This window comes from Aquarana catesbeiana, linkage group LG01, assembly GCF_042186555.1.
Source record: "Aquarana catesbeiana isolate 2022-GZ linkage group LG01, ASM4218655v1, whole genome shotgun sequence".
NCBI lineage: Eukaryota > Metazoa > Chordata > Amphibia > Anura > Ranidae > Aquarana > Aquarana catesbeiana.
In genome coordinates, this window is record NC_133324.1 from 825,778,714 (window position 1) to 825,805,363 (window position 26,650).

Below are 26,650 nucleotides of genomic sequence, written 5' to 3' on the forward strand. Positions count from 1 at the left end.
CCTGGGCTGGAGTTCTCTCCCCTCTCCCGGAATAGGCAGGGGGAGCCCAGAATGATCGGCATCCTCCGCTCTTCCACCGCCTCAGCACGGCAGTTTTTCATCTCCTCTCCTCCTCTCCACCCCCCCCCCACACACACACGCCGATCCTGTCAGATCGGAGGCCCACTCACACGTGGTAAACTGTCTTTTTTGAAAAGAGGGGGCACGGTAAGAAGATGGAGGCGGCGTGGCTTAGCATGGCATTGGCTTGCCCCAACGTCCACAGCACGAGAGCATAATAAAAAGCTCCATTTGCAGGCTGATGGAGGGACACGAGCAGATGGGGGCATGTAAGTGCTGACACAGGCATTCCCTAGGCACATTTACTGAGCATCAGGCTGAGCATTAATAGTAGCGGTAGTTGCTGGACTATTTGCTCAAGCAGTGGGTGCAGTTTCTTCGTTTGTGCATCAGACTATGATCAGAAGGGGAGGTGGAAACACCCCAAAAAATTGCCCAAAAGTGTCTCCCTCAGGCTCTAAGGACCCTCTCATCTCTCCAATGCCATTCTCCCCTGAGAGTTCTGGGGTGGCTGGTCAGGGTGAGCCATCGGGGCCGTCAAGTGTTGCAACTGTTTCCAACATCACAGCCCCGTCTATATTACTGAGAAGGTTTTTTCCTCTGCTTTGGTGGGATTGGAAGAAAGGTTTCCTTTCCGCGGTGAACAGCTGTTTGGGGATGATTTGGATAAATACATCCAAAAAATTTCTAGTGGAAAAAGTACCCTTTTGCCAGTTAAGAAAAGGAGTAAACATCTTTTAAGCAAGCTCCTTTACCAGCGCCAGGGGCGTCAGCCTCCAGGCAGTCTTGACGGCCTCCGCCGTCAGGTTCAAGAGGTAAACCTCAGAGTCAACCCCAGGGACAAAAGAAGTCCTGGGGAAGGAAACCTACAAAACAAAATACTAAAGCCTCCTTAAGAAGGGGCTCCCCCCCGCTCGCTCGAGTGGGGGGAAGACTTCTGCAGTTCTCAAGGGTCTGGCAGGAGGAGTTTCAAAACAGATGGGTGATCTCCACAATAGCTCTAGGTTACAAACTAGAGTTCCGAGAGTTCCTGTCTCCTCATTTTCTCAGCTCAAACGTCCCCAAGGATCCAGAGAAAAAGAAGTCTCTCTTTCAAGCATTGAACCGTCTTTTGTCTCAAAAAGTGATCATGGTGGTCCCCATGGAAGAGCAGGGGTTGGGGTTTTATTCAAACCTTTTCACGGTACCAAAACCAAATGGAGATGTCAGACCCATTCTAGATCTCAAAGATCTAAACCAGTTCCTGAATATCCGCCCTTTTCGCATGGAGTCAATACGATCAGTTGTCTTCATCCTACAAGGAGGAGAACTTCTGGCGTCAATCGACATCAAGGATGCATACCTCCATGTGCCTATTTTCCCCGATCACCAGGAATATCTACGTTTCAAGGTAGAAAAACTCAATTTTCAGTTTGTAGCTCTGCCTTTTGGCCTAACTACTGCACCTCAGGTGTTTACAAAGGTCCTGGCCCCTCCTCTGGCCAGATTAAGGGCTCAAGGTATAACGATTATAGCTTACCTAGACGATCTGCTCTTGATAGACCAGTCGGTAGCCCGCTTAGACCAAAGTATGGTCACGACAGTCAACTACCTGTCAACCTGACAGTCAACCTAGAGAAATTTTCCTTAAAACCATCAAGGAGATTAGAGTAGTTGGGTCTGATCATAGATACAGCCCAGAAAGGGGTATTCTTGCCCCAGGCAAAGATCAGTGCCATAAAGGAGCTGATTCAGGTGGTCAGAGCAAAGAAGAATCCTTCTATTCGGCTTTGCATGAGGTTATTGGGAAAGATGGTGGTTTCATTTGATGCCATTCCTTGCGTTCATTTTTATTTGAGACTGCTGCAAAACAGTATCCTATCAGCTTGGAACAAGAAGGTCCAAGTTCTAGATTTCCCAATGCGTCTGTCTCCAAAGGTGCGCCGGAGCCTCAGTTGGTGGTGGATAGCCAAAAATCTGCAGAAGGGAAAATCCTTCCTACCAGTTACCTGGAAGGTGGTAACAACAGATGCCAGCCTTTCGGGTTGGGGAGCAGTCCTGGAAGAGGCGACTGTCCAAGGGAAATGGTCCAGAACAGAAAGGACCTTGCCCATCAACATTCTAGAAATTCAGGCAGCGCGCTTGGCCCTGAGGGCCTGGACATTCAGGTTGCGGAATTGTGCTGTCAGGATCCAATCCGACAATGCCACAGCAGTGGCCCTTTCAATCACCAAGGGGGCACAAAAAGTCATGCGGCCCAGAGAGAGGTGAATCATATCCTAACTTGGGCAGAAAACTATGTACCTTGCCTTCATTCCAGGAACAGAAAATTGACAGGCGGACTACTTGAGTCGCCAGCAGTTGTTCCCGGGAGAATGGTCCCTTCACCTCGATATCTTCCTGGCAATATGCCGGAGATGGGGGATCCCGGACGGAGACCTGTTTGCGTCCAGGTTCAACAAAAAGTTCGACAACTTTGTGTCAAGGAAAACAAAACAAAGGATCCGCTAGCATGCGGAACAGATGCCTTGGTGGTCCCATGGGATCGGTTTTCACTGATTTATGCATTCCCTCCTATTCTGCTGTTTCTACGACTTCTTTGCGGGGTCAAGCAGGAAGGGAAGTTGGCGATTCTTGTGGCCCAGAAGATCTTGGTATGCAGAGATCATAAAGATGGCAGTAGAGGACCCATCCTACCTTACAAACGCTAAATGTAATGGTTTGGCTATTGAGACCCACATTCTGAACAAGCGTGGGCTGTCAGGATCAGTTGTATCCACCTTGATTAGTGCAAGGAAGCTGGCCTCCAGAGTCATATAATATAGAGTCTGGAAGGCATATGTTTCCTGTTGTGAATCCAGGGGTTGGCATCCCATAAAGTATGTCATAGGTAGAATCCTTGCCTTTCAGCAAATGGGGTTAGAGATGAAGCTGGCCTTGAGTGCTATCAAAGGTCAGGTCTCGGCCTTATTGGTATTGTTTCAACGACCACTTACTTCGCATTCTTTGGTCCGTAGCTTTATACAGGGGGTAACGCGGCTTAATCCACCGGTTTACGTCACCCCTGAACCCTTGGGACTTGAATTTAGTTCTGTCGGCATTACAGAAACAGCCTTTTGTGTCGATACGACATATTCCCTTGGTCCTTTTGACAAGGAAGCTAGTTTTTCTGGTAGCCATATCTTCTGCAAGAAGGGTATCAGAGTTGGCTGCTCTTTCTTGTAAAGAGCCATATTTAATTATTCACAAGGATAGGGTAGTATTGTGTCCTCATCCTAACTTTCTACCGAAGGTAGTGTCAGGTATTCATCTAAACCAGGATATTGTTCTACCTTCATTTTTTCCAGAATCCCTGTTCTACGGAAGAAAATCGCTACATTCTTTTGATGTAGTGAGAGCAGTCAAAGTCTACTTGAAGGCGACTGCTCAGATTCGAAAAACGAACATTTTGTTTGAGTTGCCTGAAGGTCCTAAAAAAGGACAGGCAGCATCAAAATCTTCTATTTCTAAGTGGATTCGGCAAGTATTTGTTCAAGCTTATGGTTTGAAGAGGAAGATTCCACCTTTTCAAATCAAAGCGCACTCTACCAGGGCTGTTAGTGCTTCATGGGCAGTGCATCACCAAGCCTCCATGCAAGGCACCATGCAGGTACAACTTGGTCTTCAGTCCATACATTTATCAGATTGGTGGATGTAAAAAGACATGAGGATATTGCCTTTGGGTGCAGTATGCTGCAGGCAGCAGTATAGATCCTCAGGTATGATAGCGCCCTACTTTTGTTTGTGTCCCCCTCCCCTCAGAGAGCATTGCTCTGGGACATCCCACATAGTAACTACTATGGCTCTGTGTCCCGTGATGTACGATAAAGAAATTAGGATTTTTATAACAGCTTACCTGTAAAATCCTTTTCTTGGAGTACATCACAGGTAAGCTGTTATAATATTATTTTCACTTTTGGGCCTAAACGGATAACCTGGGGCAGCATACACATGCTCAGAGAATGCCCCTATTCTGGTCAGTGTCTTTGTACAAATTTTTTAGTTCCCAGTTTCCATTTGATAGTCAGTCACACTTCTCATTTTATAGTCAGTTCCATGTTGAAACAAACAGTGCTCCTTGTTCAATGCGTTAAAAATGTGCAATATAAAACTGTGCCATATAATGTTATTTAATCCACAATTGTCCACCAAATGCTATAGCCCCCTGTATAGATCATAATGCAAACATCACCTTTGCAGCTGCATGATCCAAAATAGCTCTGTTTTTTCCCTTGTTATGTATTTTTCTGAGCTACCAGACCTCTAGAAGATGTTTTCTTTACTTAAAGGCATTGTACATTTCAAATATAGTTATATTTCCTGTGTTGCTTGTTTGCCTTAATTAATGATGGGCTCATATGTTGTGGCTGCAGTGAGTAGTGTCACAGCTGATCGATTCACCTATGTCCATGTATTCATTCACCTAGTTTGCCCTGTTTGCTAAAGGGACAGGCAAATTTCCGTTCCAGGTCACACATCATCCAATCCATACCTTGCTAATTTGCTTTGTTGCATCACAAATGTGGGAGTGCTAATGTAATGAAACACATCTCTTCCTCTGGTGATCTCTCTCTGTTAGTTGCTCTGCCTGTTTGTGGCTGTCGAATCTGATTACTATTAGTATAGGTTAGTTTTTTGTTATTAATAAAAAAGATGTTGTACCTGCTCTGTGCAACCAAATTACACTGAAAGGTCCCTTACTTCCTCCTCTGGATGTCCCCCACTGGTGCATCTCTGGGTGCCTTCCCAGCAAGCCAGGTGTTAAAGAGGAGTTCCACCCAAAAGTGGAACTTCCGCTTTTAACACTCCTTAAGACCCCACATCTCTCATCTAGGCTGGAAATACCGAGATAAAAAAACAAATAAACGATTTTGGCCTTTCCAGCTGAGTCCCCGGCAATGTTTACTTCCCTCGGGCGGACATAATGTTGTTCCTGGGCCTCCGAAGGTCATAGAGGAAATCTCTATGCTCAACTTCTGGCACCAGCGGATTCCTTCTCTGGTTTACCGATCGTTCTGCCGAGCCAGTAGAAACACCGGAGGGATTGGTAAACGACAGAACTGTCCCTTGGGTATATTTTGTATCCATTTCGGGTAATGACAGCTTTTATGATGCAAGAATGAATTACCAGCAGTTGGCTTGGTATAGTTTTTTGCGATAATGGTGTCACTTTCATGGCCCTGTTCTAGATCAAGGAAAGCAAGGCTGGTGGGATCCGAAACATAGGTGAAGGACAGACCATAGGGGTTGTGATTGCAGTGGTCTACAAAAGGTATAATAAGGTCAGGGGGACCATCCCAAATCATGATTATGTTGTCAAAAGTCCAGGATGTCAGTTGACGTCCTTGAGCGTGAAGTGGTTAAATACAGACTTGACTACCGCTTTAATGGAGGGAATGCATAAAGATAAAAAACGTTTTGACTTTGGAACCACTTTAAGCTCTCACCTGGATTAGTGCTAGACTGAGAGACCAGGGATTGTGGGATTTGCAGTTTCTTCATAGGAAATGTTAGTTCTCAGACTGCAGACAGAGGTCATGTATTAACCTTTGCAGCGCCATGTGGCATGATTCACGTTTGAACATGTTCTATCTTGCCACCTCTGATGATGTCAGTTGAAGAAGAAACGCGTTAGACAGGACCTGATGCTTGTTTAGAATGCAGTTTTAACCAGACTTTTTGTAAGTACACTACAATAAAGCTTTAAACTTAATTTAAACGTTCTTCACTATGGGAGTTTCTCTAGTGTTTAATCGTTTGGTGAGCTCCATGTGAATGAAAGATTGTTCTGGATTGTTCTGTTGGATGTCTGGGAGGTTGTTTCAGAACGCCCTGTCAGGTGTCTGGAACTGATTGAAGGATTCTCTATGGTTACTCGCTCAGTTGGCCACACTATAATCTGAGGACCCATTTCATCTGGTAAGGAGAACCGCTGTGAGCACGATGGTGTGGTGTGCTTCTCCTGTGCACTGATTGGTGTGGGGATCTTTCACCTATTTCTCCATCTTGCAATATATGAACGTTTCCTGAATAAGTCATCATGTGTGCAATACAATATTATTGTTAGCATTTTATAGCGCTGCATTTTCAGGTTTTTATGTTTTAACTTGACCTGTGTACGAAAAAGAACAAACGCAACACTAACATATTCTGTTATTATGTCTAAGTGAAAAGTAACTCTGGTAGTGTGTCACCCAGTGGTGTATCTTGTGACCTAATTCCAGGACAAATTGCTGCAAGCTGGTGACAGGGCAGACAGAGTCCTATGCTCAGGTTATGCTGAGTGTGCTGTTGTCAAGGCAGTGACTGGCTAAAGTACAATTAAAGCGGAGTTCTGCCTGGGTAAAAAAAAAAATAAAAGTTAGCAGCTACAAATACTGCAGCTGCTAACTTTTAATATAAGGACACTTACCTGTCCTGGGAGCCCGTAATGGCGGCACCCAAAGTCGACCCGTCCCTCAGCTGTGGGTGCAGGCACCGGCATCATTGCTAAGTTTAACAGGAAGTGAAACCTTGTGGCTTCTAAGCCTGTTTCCTACTGCGCATGCGCGAGCTGTGCTGTGCTTTCTGAATGGTCCCTGCTGGCGAAGCAGGAGGGGCCGGACATTACGTAGTTTGCCGCACAATGTGTGGCGATCTTTCCCCAGAAGTGGGAGCAGATACCTGGATTTGACAGGTATCTGCTCCCCCCTCCCAACTGAAAGGTGTGAAATGGGGCACCGGAGGGGGGAGGAATCCGATCAGTGGTTCCATTTATGGGTGGAACTCCGCTTTAAGAAGGGTTAAAGAACATTAAAAAAGATATATACCATCCAACTCACTGACGAGACAACAACGAAAAAACATTTGAACTCATGTTCATCTGGGTGAACATACAAGTGTAAATGTAATCTATTGCAGCTTACCAATAATTAGATGTGGTGGCTTCATTAGTTTTTTTAATTTTAGCCTTTTTCCCTCTCCTTTACCTGGGGATCAGGCCAGTAACTCTCCTCCTGTAATAATCTTCATTCAAATGGCCATAACAATGTTACTGATGTCATTAACCGCTTCCCAACCGTTGCACGGCGATATACTTCAGCAGAATGGCACGGGTGGGCAAAAGGGCGTACAGGTACATCCCCTTTAACCGCTTGGCGACCAACCACCACATTTATACTGCGGCAGAATGGCAAGGGCAGGTGAATCGCCATCATGTTACGTCGGCTCCTAATGCTATGCATACTAGCTCATTATGCCTTTGTCTTGCAGGGTTTTTTTTGTTTTTTGTCCTAGGGTTTACAACCCCTTTAATTTACGCACTTACAAACACGAATACATGTGTTTATATGCGTAAGCGTGTAAGTCGCATGTTCTTAGACGCAGCTTTTTGGATTCTGTGTTATGAATCTGAATGTAGTGTATGTTTACGCACCTGTGTGAAAAGCTCAATCGAAAACAATGCAGCTGTGTTCAGATCTGTAATTAAAAAACACTTGTGTATACATTTTTGTATGGCTGTCTGAATGAAGCCTTTGGCTACTTTCAGACTGGGGCGGGCGGGCGTCGGCAGTAAAGCGGCGCTATACTTAGCGCCGCTTTACAGTTGTTTTAGCGGCGCTATTCGCCTGCTTGCGGGGCAGTTTTAACCCCCGCTAGTGGCCGAAAAAGGGTTAAAACCGCCCACAAAGCGTCGCTGCCCCTTTGTTTTCAATGGGAACGGGCGCTTTAGGAGCGGTGAATACACCGCTCCTATAGCGCTACAAAGATGCAGCTTGCAGGACTTTTTTTCCCGTCCTGCAAGCGCACCGCTCCAGTGTGAAAGCACTCGGGCTTTCACACTGGAAACACAGGAGAGGCGTTTTACAGGCGCTATACAGGCGCTATTTTTAGCGCTGTAGCGCCTGTAAAGCACCTCAGTGTGAAAGTAGCCTTTGGCCTGATTCGCATCTCTGCGATTTTTGGTGCTTTTTGCAGAAATGCACTACATTTAATCTAACATGGTTCCTTTGGGACACATTCTATGCTTTTTTCAGGCGCTGTGTTTTTGGAAAGGGTCAGGGACTTTTTTAAACGCAAATCGGTGCTTTTTTGGTGCAATAGACTTCAATAGACAATCTATAGTTTTTGCCGCGATTTGCGTCTTACGTTTTTAATTCTGCCCAACAACAAATTGGCCAAAAATAATGCATCAAAAAACACGCCACAAAACGCTTGTGTAAAAACGCACCGCAGAAACAGATTAAAAGCAAACTGCATAGATGTGAACCGAGCCTCCACCCTGGATGAAGGAGCAATACAGACAGTTTTGGGCAGCAGCATTGTCAGTCTGGGGGATGGGAATGTTAGATGCACTAGTAGATAGATACAGTGACAAATTGAAGCCAAACCCCAGCTAACACTTTATAAGCAGTTACAGCAAACAGTTTTGTTCCTTTTGGGGTTACGATTTTACATAAAAGCTGATTAGTGTAATCACCCCTGTCAGTGTTAAATGATTTATCTCAACCCCCTAACTACTACATCTGCAGGACAGCTAGTTCTGTTGAAACAACAGACTTACTGGCAGGATCATCAGGTGAAAATGAAAGAGCCTAAAAAAAGAAAACTAGTACAGCCATCACATCTAATGCCCCGTACACACGGTCGGATTTTCCGATGGAAAATGTCCGATCGGAGCGTGTTGTCGTAAATTCCGACCGTGTGTGGGCTCCATCGGATTTTCCGACACACAAAGTTGGAGAGCAGGAGATAAAATTTTCCGACAACAAAATCCGTTGTCGGAAATTCCGATCGTGTGTACACAAATCCGACGGACAAAGTGCCACGCATGCTCAGAATAAATAAAGAGATGAAAGCTATTGGCCACTGCCCCGTTTATAGTCCCGACGTATAAGTTTTACGTCACCGCGTTTAAAACGATCGGATTTTCCAACAACTTTGTGTGACCGTGTGTATGCAAGACAAGCTTGAGCCAACATCCGTCGGAAAAAATCCTAGGATTTTGTTGTCGGAATGTCCGAACAAAGTCCGACCGTGTGTACGGGGCATAAGAGTTGGTAAACTGCAATATAATAAATGTGTGTTTTTTTAGTTTAATACTTCTTTAACAAATCTATGGAAACTTCCTGTGTGAAATGTAAGAAGGTACATGACATATGTTCAGATTTTCCACAGCGGCTTTGTAGGTTTGATTTACCCTTTGTGTGCCAGTGATCTCAGTACATTACCTGTTAGGGCACCTGGACAAAACGTATCTGAGTACATTGTGTGGGAAGTGCCTGTCATCAAAGACTTCAGATATGAGTAGATCACCACATGCAAAACAAGACAGATCAGCTATACAGTTTGATCTAAATATAACTCGGTTTCCTTTTTATTCAGTTTTCAGGACTTCATATTCAATGGCAGGGAAACTAGTGAGCAGGAAGCTGAAATGAATTCAGAAATTGTCCTTGAAGAATATCTCTATAAAAGATCACAGCAGAAGAAGTGGACATCACCCGTGAACTACAAGGAACGATTATTTGTGCTCACCAACTCCAGATTAACCTATTATGAAGGACGTTCTGAGGTAAGGTGAAAATGTGGGCTATCTTCCATTAAGTGGAACTATAATCCAGATTCTTTAATCAAGGTAATTATAGTTCAGAGAGTTCTTCTTTAAAAAAAAGCAGTACAAATTGTCCCATTATTGTAACCTTCTCTTTGCCAATGCACATGTGTTCCAGCATCTAAGCAATGCCAGAATAAGGAATTCACTTTTCCTGGGTGATGTTACTTCCCTGGCCTTCTTGTGAGGATTCTGCTCCTGGACAACCTTTCAAGTCTGCCTTTATAGGAGTAATTGCCCTATAGGGAACTGTAAAAACCTCCCATTCTCGGGAAACAAACAGCTTTCACCATTAAACATGGTTCCAGTGTCAAGTGGGAACCATCAATAGAAATCAGTACGCATGCCTTAGTACAGGGTCTCCAAACCACAGCCCATGGGCCACTTCCAGCCCACCAGGAGATTTTATCTGGCCTGCATCTAGGGTCAGTGACATATCCTCAGACTCAGGATTCAAATCAGTTGGCCTCCACTATAACCCCCGAAGCCCCACTGAGCACTATGATGTAAGGATGGCTCTGATGGTGACCCTGATATGAGGGAGGGGCTCTGATGGGGACCCTAATGAAAGGGGAACACTCTGATGGGTACTTTGACAAAAGGAGGAATGCTGATGGGGACCCTTATGTAGGGGAGCTCTAATGGGGACCCTAATACAAGGGGGACACTCTGATTGGGTACTTTGATGTAAGGAGGGATGCTGATGGGAATCCTGATGTAAGGGGGGATTCTGCTGGGGACCCTGATGTAAGGGTGGACTCTGATGGGGACCCTAATATAATGGGGGACCCCAATGTAAGGGGAGGACTCTGATGTAAGGGGGCCTCTGATGGAGACCCTGATGTTAGAGGGTACTGTGACGTGTAAGGAGGGCTTCTGATCTGAATTTTTTTGTTGAGTATGTTTATTCATTCGGTTAAAACACATATTTTTGTGGCCCTTGTACTGAAACGTTTGGAGAGCCCTGCACTGGGAGAATGACTTTTAAGGGCACTCATTTTGGGGAACTTTACCTTAGTTTACCTTACATGTGTTTTTTTATTATTTTTTTAACCTTCATATTTCCTTGTTTGATGTTTTTTTTTTTTTCTATAAGGCCAACATATTTTGGTTGTTTTATAATCAGTACTATGCAATGAAAGACTAGAGAAAGACAGCTTGCTTCTATTTACACTATATTGTTTTATTTGACAATATCAGGGATCAGTATATTCTACTTATACTGTATACTCTTGCTCTGTGCTCTAAAATAATAACATGCCGTGCAATTTATTGTATAATATATATTATATTTATGGTGTAAGTATAAAAAAAATAACAGTTGAGAGATTTTCGGCACAAACAGTTGATGACTTTACACCTTGCTGGCTTATCAAAAGGAGATATGGGTACTAAATATGAGAGAGGCCAAAGGTCAGAGGAAACAGTCATGAGCAGGAATAAGTGCATCTAATTTACTACCTCTTGTGTGATTCCACGTCAGTCTCAGGAACATGGCACCCAGCCTAGAAAGTCTCTGCAAACCTCCATACTCAGGCAACACGTTTCAGCCGTAAGGCCTAATCATGGCCATGATTAAGACCTGACAGCCGAAACACGTTGGTTTTTCATGGCTGTTTTTCACCTGTATTAATAAAGAGTAATGTTTTAGTCGATTTTCATGGCACCAGCCTTTCCCTTTTTGCATAAACTGTCATGAGAAGGTGTGTCAGCAATGGCAAGCCAAGAGGAGAGCCCAGTCTTTACAAGAGGCCTTTACAGTGGGAATTGGGCTATGCTTTATGACATTCCAAGGTTGCCCTTTCTGGGTTTACCTCAATGATGGCAGCTTACATGCAGATGGGCAAACTCAAGCAAAGTGTAGAATAGTTAGGTAGAGGCCAATACTTATATAACCCTTGAATTCCTATAATATTATCCCTTTCATGCTTAAGCCTATTTCTGACATTTGTTGCTTGCAAGTTAAAATCCAGATTTTTTGCTAGAAAATTACTTAGAACCCCCAAACATTATATATATATATATATATATATATATATATATATATATATATATATATATATATATATATATTTTAGCAGAGACTCTGGAGAATAAAATGGCGATCGTTGCAATATTTTATGTCAAACGGTATTTGTGCAGCGGTCTTTCAAACACAATTTTTGGGAAAAAAGACACTTTCATGAATTAAAAAAAACTAAACAGTAAAGTTAGCCCAATTTTTTTTGTGTAATGTGAAAGATGATGTTATGCTGAGTAAATAGATACCTAACATGTCATGCTTCGAAATTGCGCACACTTGTGGAATGGTGACAAACTACGGTGCCTAGAAATCTCCATAGGCGACACTTTAAAAAAGATAAACGGTTACCAGGTTAGAGATACAGAAGAGGTCTGGTGCTATAATTATTGCTCTTGCTCTGACCATCGCGGCGATACCTCACATGTGGTATTTGAACACCATTTACATATGCGAGTGCAACTTATGCATGCGTTTTCTTTTCTGCGCGAGCTCGTGGGGACAGGGGCGCTTTAAAAATCTTTTTATTATTTATTTTAATTTTTTTACATTGTCTCTTTAAAAAAAAAAAATATGATCACTTTTATTGCTGTCACAAGGATTGTACACTTCCCTTGTGACAGTAATAGGTGGTGACAGGTACTCTTTATAGAGGGATCGGGGGTCTAAAAGACCCCAAATCCCTCCTTCGCACTTCAAAGTATTCAGATCGCCAAAAATGGCGATTCTGAATACTGTAATTTTTTTTAAAAATCGGCGCCATTGGCATCTGAGTAAACTGGAAGTGACGTTGTGATGTCGCTTCCGTGTTTACACATAGGAGACTCGATCAAAGCCATTTTTGACTTTGTTCCAGTCTCTCTCTAGCCAGTGGAAGTGCCGGATCATGGCTCGGTGTCTCCCGGTGGGACTGGAGACCCGGAAAGAGCGGTGGAAGGCGACGGGAGGGGGGGAAGTCCCCTCCCACTCCTGTGGGATAACAACTGAGTGGCTTTTAGTCGCATTGGTAGTTATCCCTAAAGAGCCGACTGCCTGCTCTAAAAAACGGTACTGGGGTGATGCATGCAACTGCATGCATCACCCCGGCATGACCCCTGAAAACTGTGAACGCAAATGTGCATACGGTCGGCACTAAGGGTTTAAATATGAAATTTATTAGAAGAAAAAAAAGAAATAGAAAGAAGCCCATATGTGATAAACAAAATCCTTCAGAGATACACCATCCAACACCAGATAGGGTAAAAAGATCCTCAGTGAATGCCTCCACTATACAGAGTGCCTGATTACCAGCTTAAATTGACCTTCTATTACGGAAGCTCAATTACACTTGTGGCTCAAACCCAGCCAGGGCCTTTATACATCCCACAGGACTTGCACTGTAGTAAGAAGATCCGCCACTTGGAAATCAGTAGTCTGAAAAAAGAAATAAAACTGTCCATAGCAAAAAAAAACATATAACACTTATTAGGATAATAGAATTGCACTTACAGGAAAGCAGATAAAAGCACACATGTAAATAAAGCCGGCCAGCTCCATGTAGCAACCCGTTCTTCCGGGATTAGCGTAGCACGGTGACATCAGCGCGATGCTCCATCTGACACGTTTCGCCACAATATGACGTTGTCCTGGGGCATTTCTATTGGTGCTGTATTTCACAGGAGAGTTGCTGCTTTGGGAATCTGTGTTTTGGAATTAGTGCGGTTTTATTTAGATTTATGTTTATATAACCCTTGTTTTGTCATTGGTTTGTCTGAAGATGAAGAATAGAATTAGACAACAGGGATCCCTCTTGTTTTGCATTTTACATTCTTGTCTGGAATTACTTGGGATGAAGAAATGGGCAAAGGTTATGAATGGGCAAAGCTAAGGTTACCGAGACTGCTCTTTACCCCTTTACTAGCAGTTTTCCATCTGCTTCTCCAATGATTACATGATTGCATTGCAAAATAGATATCAGTTATGATCCTTTGTGTTTTGGAGCAGATAACTTTTTTGACTTCCATTATGAGTTTCGGTTAGATGGTACTCTCTTCATTGTATAGTGTGGAATGCAGAAAGGCAGGACATGCTTGCTTTCCCTGTGACAGTAACTGTCAAAGCCCAGGGAAAGAATAATCAATGGTAAAAGGTTATTTTTATGAGGTACTCCACAGAGACAGTTGAGATTCTCGGATACATGATACATAATTATCAGTTATAATTGTTCTCTGCTTAGTAGCCAAGCATTCTTTTTTCATTGCACTCTTTATTCTGGTACATAACAAAATTTGTATCTAGGCTTATTATGAAATGTAGCACCCTGATGTTTAGGCAGGGTTGCTCCTAAATTTACCTGTCAGGTTTAGTTACCTTGGCTCATTGTTAGGGATCAATTGAGTTCACCCCAAGTCTGGAATTGCTACACCTCTCTCTACTGCCGCTAGGTGGCCGGGTACCTGGTGACATTAGATAAGACAAGGGCAAAGCAAGGACAGATTAGGAGTATATGGGGTACCTCAGCCAATGGGCAGGGGTTGTCTTAAATCTGCTAGGCTGCTCGGCCGGAGTTTGGGCCTATCCTGGGCACATCTGGCTGCTAGGCTGTCTGAGGGCCTATCCAGAAGCAAGAGAGCAGCGTAAGGTTGGGACTGCAGTCCAACCAGAAGTGACAGTTTTGCCGGCCAGAGAACCTGTCGTGGTCGGAGGTAGAGGGGAAGCTGTCGCCACAAAGGGACCAACCTTATTATCAGGGACTACAGTGAGTAGCTGAAGCAAGTATCAGAGCAGTATTCTCACCAACCGGGGAGGATGAAGAATTGGGAAACTTCTGCAGGTGTCAAGCCAGGGACCCAGCCAGTGGAGGTGGCGCTTGCAGAGCAGCTTTGTGTGTCAAGCCAGCGACCGAGCAGGCGAGTGGGGTGAAGCTTGAGAGGTATCCGGAGTGCCAAGCTAGGGACCCAGCAAAGAAACGGGTGTGACGCTTGAGGAAGATGCTTAAGTGAAGATTGGAAGAGCTCAAGGGATTCGGTCGCAGTGAATCAGCAGGTCTAGTGAGAGCGACTGTAAGCTCAGTGGGTTGAGAACCTACAAGAAGTGACTGTAGAGAAAGTAAAGGCATTTGTTACAACTTGTGTTAGGAACTGTTCTAAGACTGTTGCCATAGGAGACAGCATTCCTACGCATGCAGATGTTGTGTCTTGCTGGATGCCTTTCCCTGCATGGTTGTCTACCTGTAGAAGTCTCGGAGTCTGCTAATTAACATTGCAACTGCCTAATGGTGTCCCGGCCCTAACCCTCTCTCCCAAAGTTCTGTTCAAGAGAAATAAAATCTCTTTGCATTCAAGAAGTGTCTAGCGCCCATGAATCTATCTTACACTACACCCACTATGTCTTACAACTCACTCTATACAGAAGGATGTTGGCAGCTCTTGACTCTGGAGGTTCTCATTAGAATAAAGGAGGCCTGGGATCTTGCTACAGAAACAAAATACCACATTGGTTAAAAATATAGCATGCACCTGTTTCAAGCATCATATTGATTCCCTTCCCAGAAAATTTTTTGAGACCATGAAATGCATCAGTGAAAATGAACTACAGTATAGCTTTCCACATCCTGTTTGTGTGTAATGTACATTTAGAAATCTTGGTAAATTCGCCTTAAAACTTACTAGGCCAATTAATTGCAAAATGAAACTTACAAGGTTTTTTAAAAAAGCTTAAAATTTGTGTTTGTCCATCAAATGTTGTATCAAGAAAAAACAAACACAAAAAACAAACCACGGCCAGCGCTTACCATGTGAACCAGTAAAGATCTTCTGTGCATTGTAGTAGAGAGGATGTTACGGTGCCATAGGAAAAAATCTGTTGCTTTGAGTAGATTGTTGTCTGTAAATTTTTAAATGCTTGAACACATTTTTTTTCAAATGGGAGGTCAAATTTCAACATTGATAAAGACATTGCTAGATTTATTCACAGCAATGTTCCTTATTGAATAAACTGCAGCATGGAAACATACCAAAATATTACATCCCAATTACTCCAGTTACTTGTATAATATGCACAAGACCTCAGTTACCATGAAAGCCTGAATCATGGGCCAAGCTAAAATTGGAGTAGGACCTTAGACTTGGGGGTATGAACTGATGTGAAAAGTTCCAAGACATCTGTAAAGAATAAGAAAAGTCTTAAAAATAAATTGGGCCAGAAGAAGTTAAATAGTCTCAAAATCATCCTTCTGCTAGCGAGTTGCCACCAGTGATAGTACCTGGTTTAGAATAATCTGCAGTAAAGTCACATTGGCTGTAATCCTGCTTCTGTGTAAATAAAAGGATACTGACAGTCACCAGCACGGTCCACGGAAATTCTATGAACTAGTAATGGGAGAAGTAGGCGTTCAGATAGCAACTTATCTTTCAAATGCATTTCAGTAGGCAGAACTAAAGCCCTGTACACACGATCTGACTTTCCGACGGGAAATGTGTGATGACAGGCTGTTGGCGGAAAATCTGACCGTGTGTACGCTCCATCAGACAATTTTGTCGGACTTTCCGCCAACAAATGTTGGCTAGTATGTTTTCAAATTTTCCACCAACAAATGTCTGTTGTCGGATTTTTCCGATCGTGTGTACACAAGTCCGTCGGACAAAAGTCCAAAGTACAAACACGCATGCTCGGAAGCAAGGACGAGCCAGAAGCAGTCGGTCTTGTAAACTAGCGTTCGTAATGGAGAATTAACCTTCGTGACGCAGCAAATTATGAAATCTCAAAATGCAGCGCACATTCTCTTCTTCTTTAATGGGATAATAATGAAGCTGCTTTGCTGGTGATACTGATGGAGTTATTGCAAACTAATTTTCAAAGGCTTTTTTTTTTCTAGTGATATCAAGAATAATATTATTATACTTTTTGGGGGGTTTTTTTGGGCAAGTTACCACAACACCATTATCCCGTAGTTTTTAAGATCAAAGATACAACTATGTTGGTGTCCCTTGTTAATTTTACATTGTATTTTTTTAAAATGTAACTGCCTACTCCTAAACTGTCATTTGAAGTAAAACACATAGCCAAGTATTATTCTCCACAATTTTTTTATTGTGCATTAAAAAAAAAATAAAATAGACATGCTATCTGCCAACAGAAAATAACCAAAAAGTGCATTCTATGTATCCAAAAATATAGAAAATATACCAAATCAAATCATTATTCAACCAAAAAAAATAATGTCAAAGCAATAACTCCATGGGCAATAATTAATAACATATTATCTCCTTCGATTCCGCAACATGTCTGGTTGACGGATGGCCGTTCAGAAACAAACTGAAAAGCACGAAACTGAAAAGCGCGAACTGAAAAGCGCGAACTGAAAAGCGCTAAATGAAAAACGTGAAAAGAAAAGCGCGAATCAACATTCAACAAACTTCTACTGACACAAAATTAGCAGAAGGAGCCCAAAGGGTGGCGTTAAAGAGGTGAAAAACCACATAGTACGTCACTACGTTCGTAATTGTTGGCCAACATTTGTGTGACCGTGTGTATGCAAGACAAGTTTGAGCCAACACCCTTCGGACAAAAGTCTACGGTTTTGTTGGCGGAAAGTGCGATCGTGTTTACGAGGCATAACACTTAAAAAAAACAGAGGCTTAGAAAAGCAAGTCTGCGCAGTAGAATAGCTGTATTGCAAGTCGAAAAATACCCAGAAATGTACTGATTTTACAGGTAAGCAGTTTAAAAAATCTTCTCTTTTTTGGGGGTAGCTTCTCTTTTGCAGTTCAAGCTTTGCAAAACTGATAAACTTCCAAAGACTCATTCCCCTTCATAATGACAAATCTGTCACAATGACACAGTGGGCTTGATTAGCGGTAATTAAAACTGGAGAGTACAAAATCTGGAGCAGCTCTGCATAGTAGCCAATCAGCTTCTAACATCAGCTTGTTCAATCAAAGGATAAGCTCACCTTGGGGAAAATATTACACGTTCCACTCAATTTTAGGGTGGAACATGTAACATGTACCCAGTGCTGCAGCCGCAGCTCACTGCCTCCCATCCCTGTGGCAGCAGTACGGGAAGAAGTTTCCTGTACTACCCATCACTGTTTGAAAACTGCGCAGCCGTGTGGGCTCTGTGTGTCTGAATGAACTACAAGTCTCGACATCCTTAGCGACTCTCAGCTTGTAGTTCTCAATGAGCTACCACGGTGCTGTGGATCGATGTGGTAGTTTTTTGAGCCTTTCTGTCAGGGAGTATCAGCTTACCCATATGGTATATACGGGCAAGCAAATACACTGACACTCTACAGGAGACCTGCATGGCATCAGCAAAATGCTGATCTCTGGTGCAATGCTTTACAGGCTCCTACTACAAAAAATAAATACACATTTTTTTACCTGCAAAAAAATGTGCATTTATTATTATTATTTTTTTTTTAAGTGAACTTATCTTTTAAGCTTTTACAATAAAACCTGGAAGCGGACTGATTTCCATGCAGAGCTGAACCAGATTTTGCACAGTTTTAGTAAATCAACCCCACTGTGTGCTCTGGAAATAAAGCATTAAGAAAAATAGGAAAGCAAGGGTTGTTCAAGAATGGCCAATCAGTATCAAAATTACACTGAATTAATAAAAACCATGTGTATTTTATTACAAAAAGTAATCTAAAATATAAAAAGCCATATACAGTAAATCACAAATTCAAAATGATATCACAATCTATAGATATCTTTAGGTATAGAAGTAGTAAATGGCGGGACTGAAGAAGCGGCAATGACAGTGAAACACATTGACTTTTTGGATAGGTGACAATTGCCATTTGCTACTTCTATACTTAAAACATATCTATAGATGGTGATAACATTTTGGATTTGTGATTTATATGGCTTTTTATATTTTAGATGACTTTTTGTAATAAATATACATGTTTTTATGAATTCAGTGTAATTTTGACACTGATGGGCCATGCTTTTTAACTACCTTCACTTTCCTTTATTTCTTGAAGCTATATACTAGATTGGGTTGATGACCTATCAGTATAGGGTTGGGTTAGTCCTTTCTACCATATAATCCTCCCACACTTCTATGTGTAAATCATGCTCTGCAAAAAAAGCGTTATAATTCAGATTTGTCAAACAATTAAAGTGACACTAAACGATATCCTTGTTCGCCTAAAAAAATTAAAATCCATATACATCCATTACTTAAAGTGTTTGTTAAGCCACTATATCATCTGTATACCATCCCATCTCTTATATAATGCTATGTGCCCCAGTGCCTGTGCTGTATAAAAAAAATATGCCATTTTCTACCTTATCTTAGAGCATCTCCCGGAACTCATCAGCTCTTTCCTCTCTCTGGCTGACAGCTGTAGTGGGCGGGGCCAAGAATCCCCTGCTGACATCAGCCAGGAGGAGAGGGGAAGAGGAGCAGAGAGCCGAGGAGTCATGTGAGCGCTAGGAGACGCTCTAAGATAAGGTAAAAATCTGTAATTTTTTTTATACAGCACAGGCACTGGGACACATAGCATTATTTAACAGATGGGAAGGTGTACAGATGATATTGTGTTTTTATAGCAGCAGGAGGGGGCAGGCAGTGTCTGGAGCTGAAAGGCAGGCAGGGAGGGGGGGAGAGGACAGATGAGAGCAGAGAGGAGACACAGCCGATGATGTAAACTGACCAGGGTGTCAAGGCTCAGCAACTGATCACAGTTTATCATGGCTGCTGAGCCTTGACACCCTGGTCAGTTTACATCATCGGCTGTGTCTCCTCTCTGCTCTCATCTGTCCTCTCCCCCCCTCCCTGCCTGCCTTTCAGCTCCAGACACTGCCTGCCCCCTCCTGCTGCTATAAAAACACAATATCATCTGTACACCTTCCCATCTGTTAAATAATGCTATGTGTCCCAGTGCCTGTGCTGTATAAAAAAAATTACAGATTTTTACAGGGGGGGGGGGGGGGGGCGGACTAGGCAGGATCAGCCAGATATTTCAGGTGATACAGGGGGCCAAATTGCACAGCACAAGTACTGTGCTGTTGTTCATGCTTTAGGGCAGGGATATGCAATTAGTGGACCTCCAGCTGTTGCAGAACTACATTTCCCATGAGGCATAGCAAGACTCTGACAGCCACAGGCATTGCACCCAGAGGCAGAGGCATGATGGGACTTGTAGTTTTGCAATAACTGGAGGTCCGCTAATTGCATATCCCTGCTTTAGGGGAACAGTATCTATTTATTTTTTAGGGTAACAAACACATTAATGGCTCTGTAATCTATTTTTCATTAAACCATTTTTTGCTGGGGTTTTCTACCTCCTTGTAATGTCCTCCTGAATCTTTTTTTTCCTCTCTCACTTCCATTTGTTTGGGACAAGCAGGGCATATTAGTTGCCGCCATGTGCACTGCTCTATGCTCTCTACAAATCCCATAGTTCACCTCAGGAATAAGCAAGAGAGGATGGCTACATTCCTACATACAGTGGGACCATAGAGAACGAACATTGCCACCCTCAAAAAAGGAAATCAGATCACAGCAGGACATTTTTTTTTTTAATTTAAGAATACATACTTGAATAGAATTTTTTTGAAAACAGAGTTTAGTGTCACACAAAGCCATGTCCATCAAGAAATGTCTTGCAGTAAAGTGGTAGTAAACTCTGTTTTGTCACTTTTACCTACAAGTAAGCTTATAATAATGTTTACCTGTAGGTAAAATTAATATCTTCTAAACGTGCACCATTTAGAAGATATTGGCATGTTTTTGTAGCCGGTGACATCACTAGCGCATGTGCACTGAGCTCTGAATGGGCAGCATACTCAAATATGCTTTCCATTTAGAGTGGTGTGCCGTGACTCCCATGTGCAGGAGTGACATTATCGCAGCTCGGCCTATCGAACGGTTGGAGCCCGTGAACGTGTGAAGATGGAAGGCCTGGCAGCAGTGACAGTGTGTTGCTGGAGGGCATCGTTTTAAGGTAAGCCTTTCATAATGCGCTAGTATGCAATGAAAACTAGTACATTATGACATTGCCTTGCAGGGGAACCAGATTTTTTATTTCCTTTAATGAGTTTACTACTGCTCTAAGCCACAGCTGTGATTAAAACCCAGAGACGAGCCCACGTTGCAATAAATGTACTTAACCACTTCAATACCAGGCACGTTCGCCCCTTCCTGCCCAGGACAATTTTGAGCTTTCAGTGCTGTCGCACTTTGAATGAAAATTGCGCGGTCATACAACACTGTACCCAAACTAAATTTTTATCATTTTCTTCCCACAAAAAGAGCTTTCTTTTGGTGGTATTTGATCACCTCTGTGGTTTTTATTTTTTTGCTAAACTATAAAAGACCGACATTTTTGAAAAAAAAAAGTTTTTCTTCGTTTTTGTTATAAAATTTTGTTTTCTACTTCACTGACGGGCACTGATGAGTCCGGCACTGATGGGCACTGATGAGGCGGCACCGATGGGCACTGATGAGTTGGCACTGATAAGGTGGCACTGATGGACACTGATGAAGAGGCATTGATATGTAGAATTGATGGGCACTGATAGGCGGCACTGATATGCAGCACCGATGGGCACCGATAGGTGGCACTGATATGCAGCACTGATGGGCACTGACAGGCGGCACTGATGGGCACTGACAGGTGGAATTGATGGGCACTGACAGGCGGCACTGATGGGCAATGACAGGTGGCACTAGTGGGCACCGACTGGCGGCATTGATGCGCACTGACCGGCGGCACTGATTGGCGGCACTGATTGGCACTGATAGGTGGCATTGATGGACACTAATAGATGGCACTGATGGGCAGCACTGATTGGGCAGGTACTGACAGGTATTAATACTGGGCACTGTGATGGACACTGATTGGCACTGTGGTGGGCTCTGATTGGCACTGTGGTGGGCACTAGCAGACTTTATTATTGGAGCACTGCTGGGCACTGATTGGCAGCTGATTGGCACATCTGATGGGGCTGTGCTGATAGTCAATGTGCTGATTATCAGCACAGACCCCCCCCCTGACAGGGAGAGGAACCGATCGGCTCTCCCTGTCAGCGTGAACCGAGGAATGCCGTTTACACTTCCTGGTTCTCGCGATGATCAGCTGTGATTGGTCACAGCTGATCTGTCAGAGGCTTCTCATCACAATCGGAGATGCGGCGTGTCAGACTGACACGCCACACTCTCGATCGCCCACGCGCCGGCGTGTTATCCTGCTGGACGTCATATGACCACTTCCTGGTCGTCATTCTGTTATAGGCCGGGTGGGAAGTGGTTAAAGTGGAGTTCTACCCAAAAGTGGAATTTCCACTTAATTGATTCCTCCCCCCCGTCCAGTGTCACATTTGGCACCTTTCAGGGGGGAGGGGGGAACAGGGACCTGTATTTGATAGGTCCCCTTCCCCACTTCCGAGACACCAGGCTGCCTCCTACTTCCTCCGCCGCCGGACCAATCAGAAAGCACAGCGCGCTTTACATATAAGCAGTAGGGAGCGGGGTTCCCTTATCTGGAATGGCGGCGGCTGCACCCGACAGTCGATCCAAAGATCGGCTGGGGTGCCGGCATTGCGGGCTCCCTGGACAGGTAAGTGTCCATATAATTAAAGTCAGCAGCTACAGTATTTGTAGCTTCTGACTTTGATTTTTTTTCCCCAAGGCGTAACTCCCCTTTAATTGATCATCAACTATAAAAATTGTGACCCTTTTATTGAAGTATGCAGATGTGTGCATTCCAAATCCAAATATTCCTGGTGAGCACAGAAAGTATCTATGTGTATATTTACATAATCCAGTGGTTACCACTGCACACATATCAGAGATAAAAAATGGTGAAGATTTTATTTCAGCGTTTTGGCACAAGCTTTAGACAATAAGGCACAAGCTTTAGACAATATATATACATACTTTATGTGTATTTCTATACAGATCAGGGAACAAATCATTTTCTCCTACATTATATAGCAATATGACGTTGGAAAAGTGGTTTCAATATCCTGACCGGGCGTCATATGACGTCTAGCAGGATATTAAGCCACTGCGCTCCCCCGGGGGCGCGCATCGCGGTGATCATTGTTGCGATGTGTCAGTCTGACACACCGCAACTCCAATCTAGGTAAAGAATCTCTGACGGAGACTCTTTACCACGTGATCAGCCGTGTCCAATCACGGCTGATCACGATGTAAATGTCAGACGTGAATAGAGGAGAGCCGATCGGCTGCTCCTCTGACGGGGGGGGGGGGGGTCTGTGCTGATCGATTATGAGCACAGCCCCCCCGAGGATGCCCACACTGGACCACCAGGGATGCCACCAGACCACCAGCGATGCCCACCACCAGGTATGCCACCCTAGACCACCAGGGATGCCAATCAGTGCCTACAATGGATGCCAATCAGTGCCCACAATGGATGCCAATCAGTGCCCACAATTGATGCCAATCAGTGCCCACAATGTGCATCACCGATTGGCATCCATCCGTACCATTAATAAGTGTACATCAGTGTCTCTATCAGTGCCCATCCGTGCCACCTATCAGTGCACATCCATGCCCATCAGTGCCACCTATGTGTACCATCAGTGCTGCATATCAGTGCCACCTATCAGTGCTCCATCAGTGCCGCATATTAGTGCCCATCATCAGTGCCGCCTTATCAGTGCCCGTCAGTGCAGCCCCATCAGTGCCCAACAGTGAAGGAGAAAACGTACTTATTTACAAAGTTTTGTAACAGAAACAAAAAAAAAAACAATTTTTTTTTCAACATTTTCGGTCTTTTTTTATTTGTTTAACAACAAATAAAAATCCAAGAGGTGATCAAATACCACCAAGAGAAAGCTCTATTTGTGGGAAAAAATGATAAAAATGTAGTTTGGGTACAGTAATGGATGACCGCACAATTGTCATTCAAAGTGCGACAGCGCTGAAAGCTGAAAATTGGACTGGGCAGGAAGGTGTATAAGTGCCTGGTATTGAAGTGGTTAAAAGAAAAGAATGAGTAGAGTTATTGCATACTGTAGTAATTCGGAAGTCAGCTCAGTGGAACTGCAATCGCTTGCTGTGTTGTAAGAATCATGGCAATGTTTGTATTATCACACATTTGACACACAACCTAAAACAGATCAAGATGATATATGAAATGAAGGTAGTAAAAATAATTGACAATTTATCAACCACCATATATAGTTCTTTCACATTCCACACAACAGTGGCATCAAGAAATAGTTTCAGCAAGAGCACTTGGTTTTGTCTTACAAGATTCACCAATCTAGCAATATACAGGGTTTAAAGGAGACTTTGGGCTTGACTTACCAAAGGCAATTTGGCAGTTCACTTTTGCAAAGAAAATGGTGCTATGAAAGGGAATTTGCCCCAGAGCTCAGTGCGGTTTGATTGAGAAGCTTTTCTCTGCAGTTTTTTTTATTTTCCTGCATGTGATTGGGTATTCTTTGCAAAGTACAACTTCAACACATTCACTAATCTTTGAGGAAAATTCCCTTGCAAAGTGCAACTTTTCCTGCAAAAAGGAACAGTCTATTTGCCTTTTTGTAAATCAAACCCTTCATGCATTTCAAGATATAAAGGTGTTATTATACCTAAAACCAAACATGTAATAATATATTGCAGCTTACCAATCAACAATCATCAATCATGTCGTGGCTGTATTATTTTTCTTTTTTTTAGGCTTTTTTCCCTCTGTTTTCACCTGGTGATCTGGCCAGTAACACACCTCCTGTATTAGAGTGCGCCTAGTTCTGGATAAAAGGGCACATTTGGACAGCAGTATTGTCAGTTTAGGGGGAGAGGAGTGTTAGATGTACTAGCATATTTAGATACACTAACAAATTTACCTCACACTTTAAAAGCAGCTACAGCAAAAACATTTTTCCTTTTGCGATAAAGGCCTCATTCACACCATGGCGCAGAGACGTCAGTTTTTGTGCACGTGTTCTGCAAAGGCTCAAAAAAAACAATTGTTCTCTATGTGCCCTGTTCACACCACAACACTGGTATCATATGCGGATTTATTTTGCGCAGGAATCTGCAACGTGTGTTCAGTTTTCTGCATGGGAACAAAAGTGACGTGACATTGGTGTGAATAGGGCACATAACTGACGCTCGTGAAAACTGTTGTCCACGTGCATGAAAACTGAGTGAAACTGATGTAAACTGATGTCTCTACAAGTGAAATCTGTGCAGTTTTCCATCAGTTCACACCAGTTTTCATGCACGTATGGTGTGAACGAGCCCTAACGGTTTACATAAATAAATAGAAGCTGATCATTGTAAGCACCCCTATCAGTTTTAAATGGTTTTTCTCATCCCAGTACCTGATACAATTTTCAAGAGAGTTTGTTCTTTTGAAAAACAACAGACTTACTGACTGGATCACCAGGTGATAATAAAGAAAAAAAATCTTTAACTGCTTGCCGACTGCCGCATGAACATTTACGTCGGCAGAATGGCACGGACAGGCAAATTGGTGTACAGATACGTCCCTTTAAATTTGCCACCGTGTGGGCGCACGTGCGACCCTGCCGTGAGCTCCATGAGTGTGATCACGGGTCCCGCGGACTCAATGTCCGCGGGGATTCCCGCGGACTCTATGTCCACGGGATTCACATTTACACAGTAATCAATGCATTTTTAATCGCACTGATCGCTGTATCAATGTGAATGGTCCCAAAATAGCGCCAGAAGTGTCTGATCTGTCTGCCATAATGTCGCAGTCACAATAAAAATCGCTGATCGCTGCCATTACTGTGCGGGGAACACACAGCTATTGAAATGAAAGCTGTGATGTTCCCGGCGCTGTAATCAAACAAGCGGCGGCGGCTCTCTCCCTGGCTGCATTGGGAACACTGGCTGCATTGGGGACACTGGCTGCAATGGGGACACTGGCTGCAATGGGGACACTGGCTGCAATGGGGACACTGGCTGCACTACCGGGGACACTGGCTGCACTACCGGGGACACTGGCTGCACTACCAGGGACACAGGCTGCACTAGCGGGGACACAGGCTGGCTGCATCTGACGGGCACTGGTGAGGCTGCAATGATCTCTTGTATCATGTCCGCAGTCTCTGACTCTCTGACCATGTCCCCAGTCTCTGACCATCTCCTGTACCATGTCTGCAGTCTCTGACCATCTCCTGTACCATGTCCGCAGTCTCTGACCATCTCATGTACCATGTCCCCAGTCTCTGACCATCTCCTGTACCATGTCTGCAGTCTCTGACCATCTCCTGTACCATGTCCGCAGTCTCTGACCATCTCATGTACCATGTCCCCAGTCTCTGACCATATCCTGTACCATCTCTGCAGTCTCTGACCATCTCCTGTACCATCTCTGCAGTCTCTGACCATCTCCTGTACCATGTCTGCAGTCTCCGATCATCTCCTGTACCATGTCTGCAGTCTCTGATCATCTCCTGTACCATGTCTGCAGTCTCTGATCATCTCCTGTACTATGTCTGCAGTCTCTGATCATCTCCTGTACCATGTCTGCAGTCTCTGACCATCTCCTGTACCATGTCTGCAGTCTCTGACCATCTCCTGTACCATGTCTGCAGTCTCTGACCACCTCCTGTACCATGTCTGCAGTCTCTAATCATCTTTTGTACCATGTCTGCAGTCTCTGACCATCTCCTGTACCATGTCTGCAGTCTCTGACCATCTCCTGTACCATGTCCTCAGTCTCTGATCATCTCCTGTACCACCTCTGCAGTCTCTGATCATCTCCTGTACCATCTCTGCAGTCGCTGACCATCTCCTGTATAAAAATATTATTAAAAACAGTCACTTTTGGTATCGGTGTTGTTTCGGTATCGGTTTCGGTTTTCGGGATTAAGGAAGATTTATTTTCGGTATCGGTTTCGGCACCAAAAAACCCTTTCGGTGCATCCCTAATAAAAATGCCATAAAACTATCCCCTATTTTGTAGACGCTATAACTTTTGCGTAAACCAATCAATAAATGCTTATTGCGATTTTTTTTTA

At 43.6% G+C, this 26,650-nt stretch overlaps 1 protein-coding gene across 2 annotated transcripts in view; it reads left to right on the forward strand.

Annotated features, from left to right (window-relative positions):
* TEC (tec protein tyrosine kinase) overlaps positions 1–26,650 on the forward strand; it is a 145,515-nt gene that overhangs the window by 53,180 nt on the left and 65,685 nt on the right. For both annotated transcript variants that reach the window (XM_073608479.1, XM_073608478.1), the window contains exon 2: positions 9,442–9,631. In XM_073608479.1, coding sequence (XP_073464580.1) covers positions 9,494–9,631 — 138 coding nt within the window. In that variant the 5' untranslated portion in view covers positions 9,442–9,493. The remainder of the gene's footprint in view (positions 1–9,441; positions 9,632–26,650) is intronic.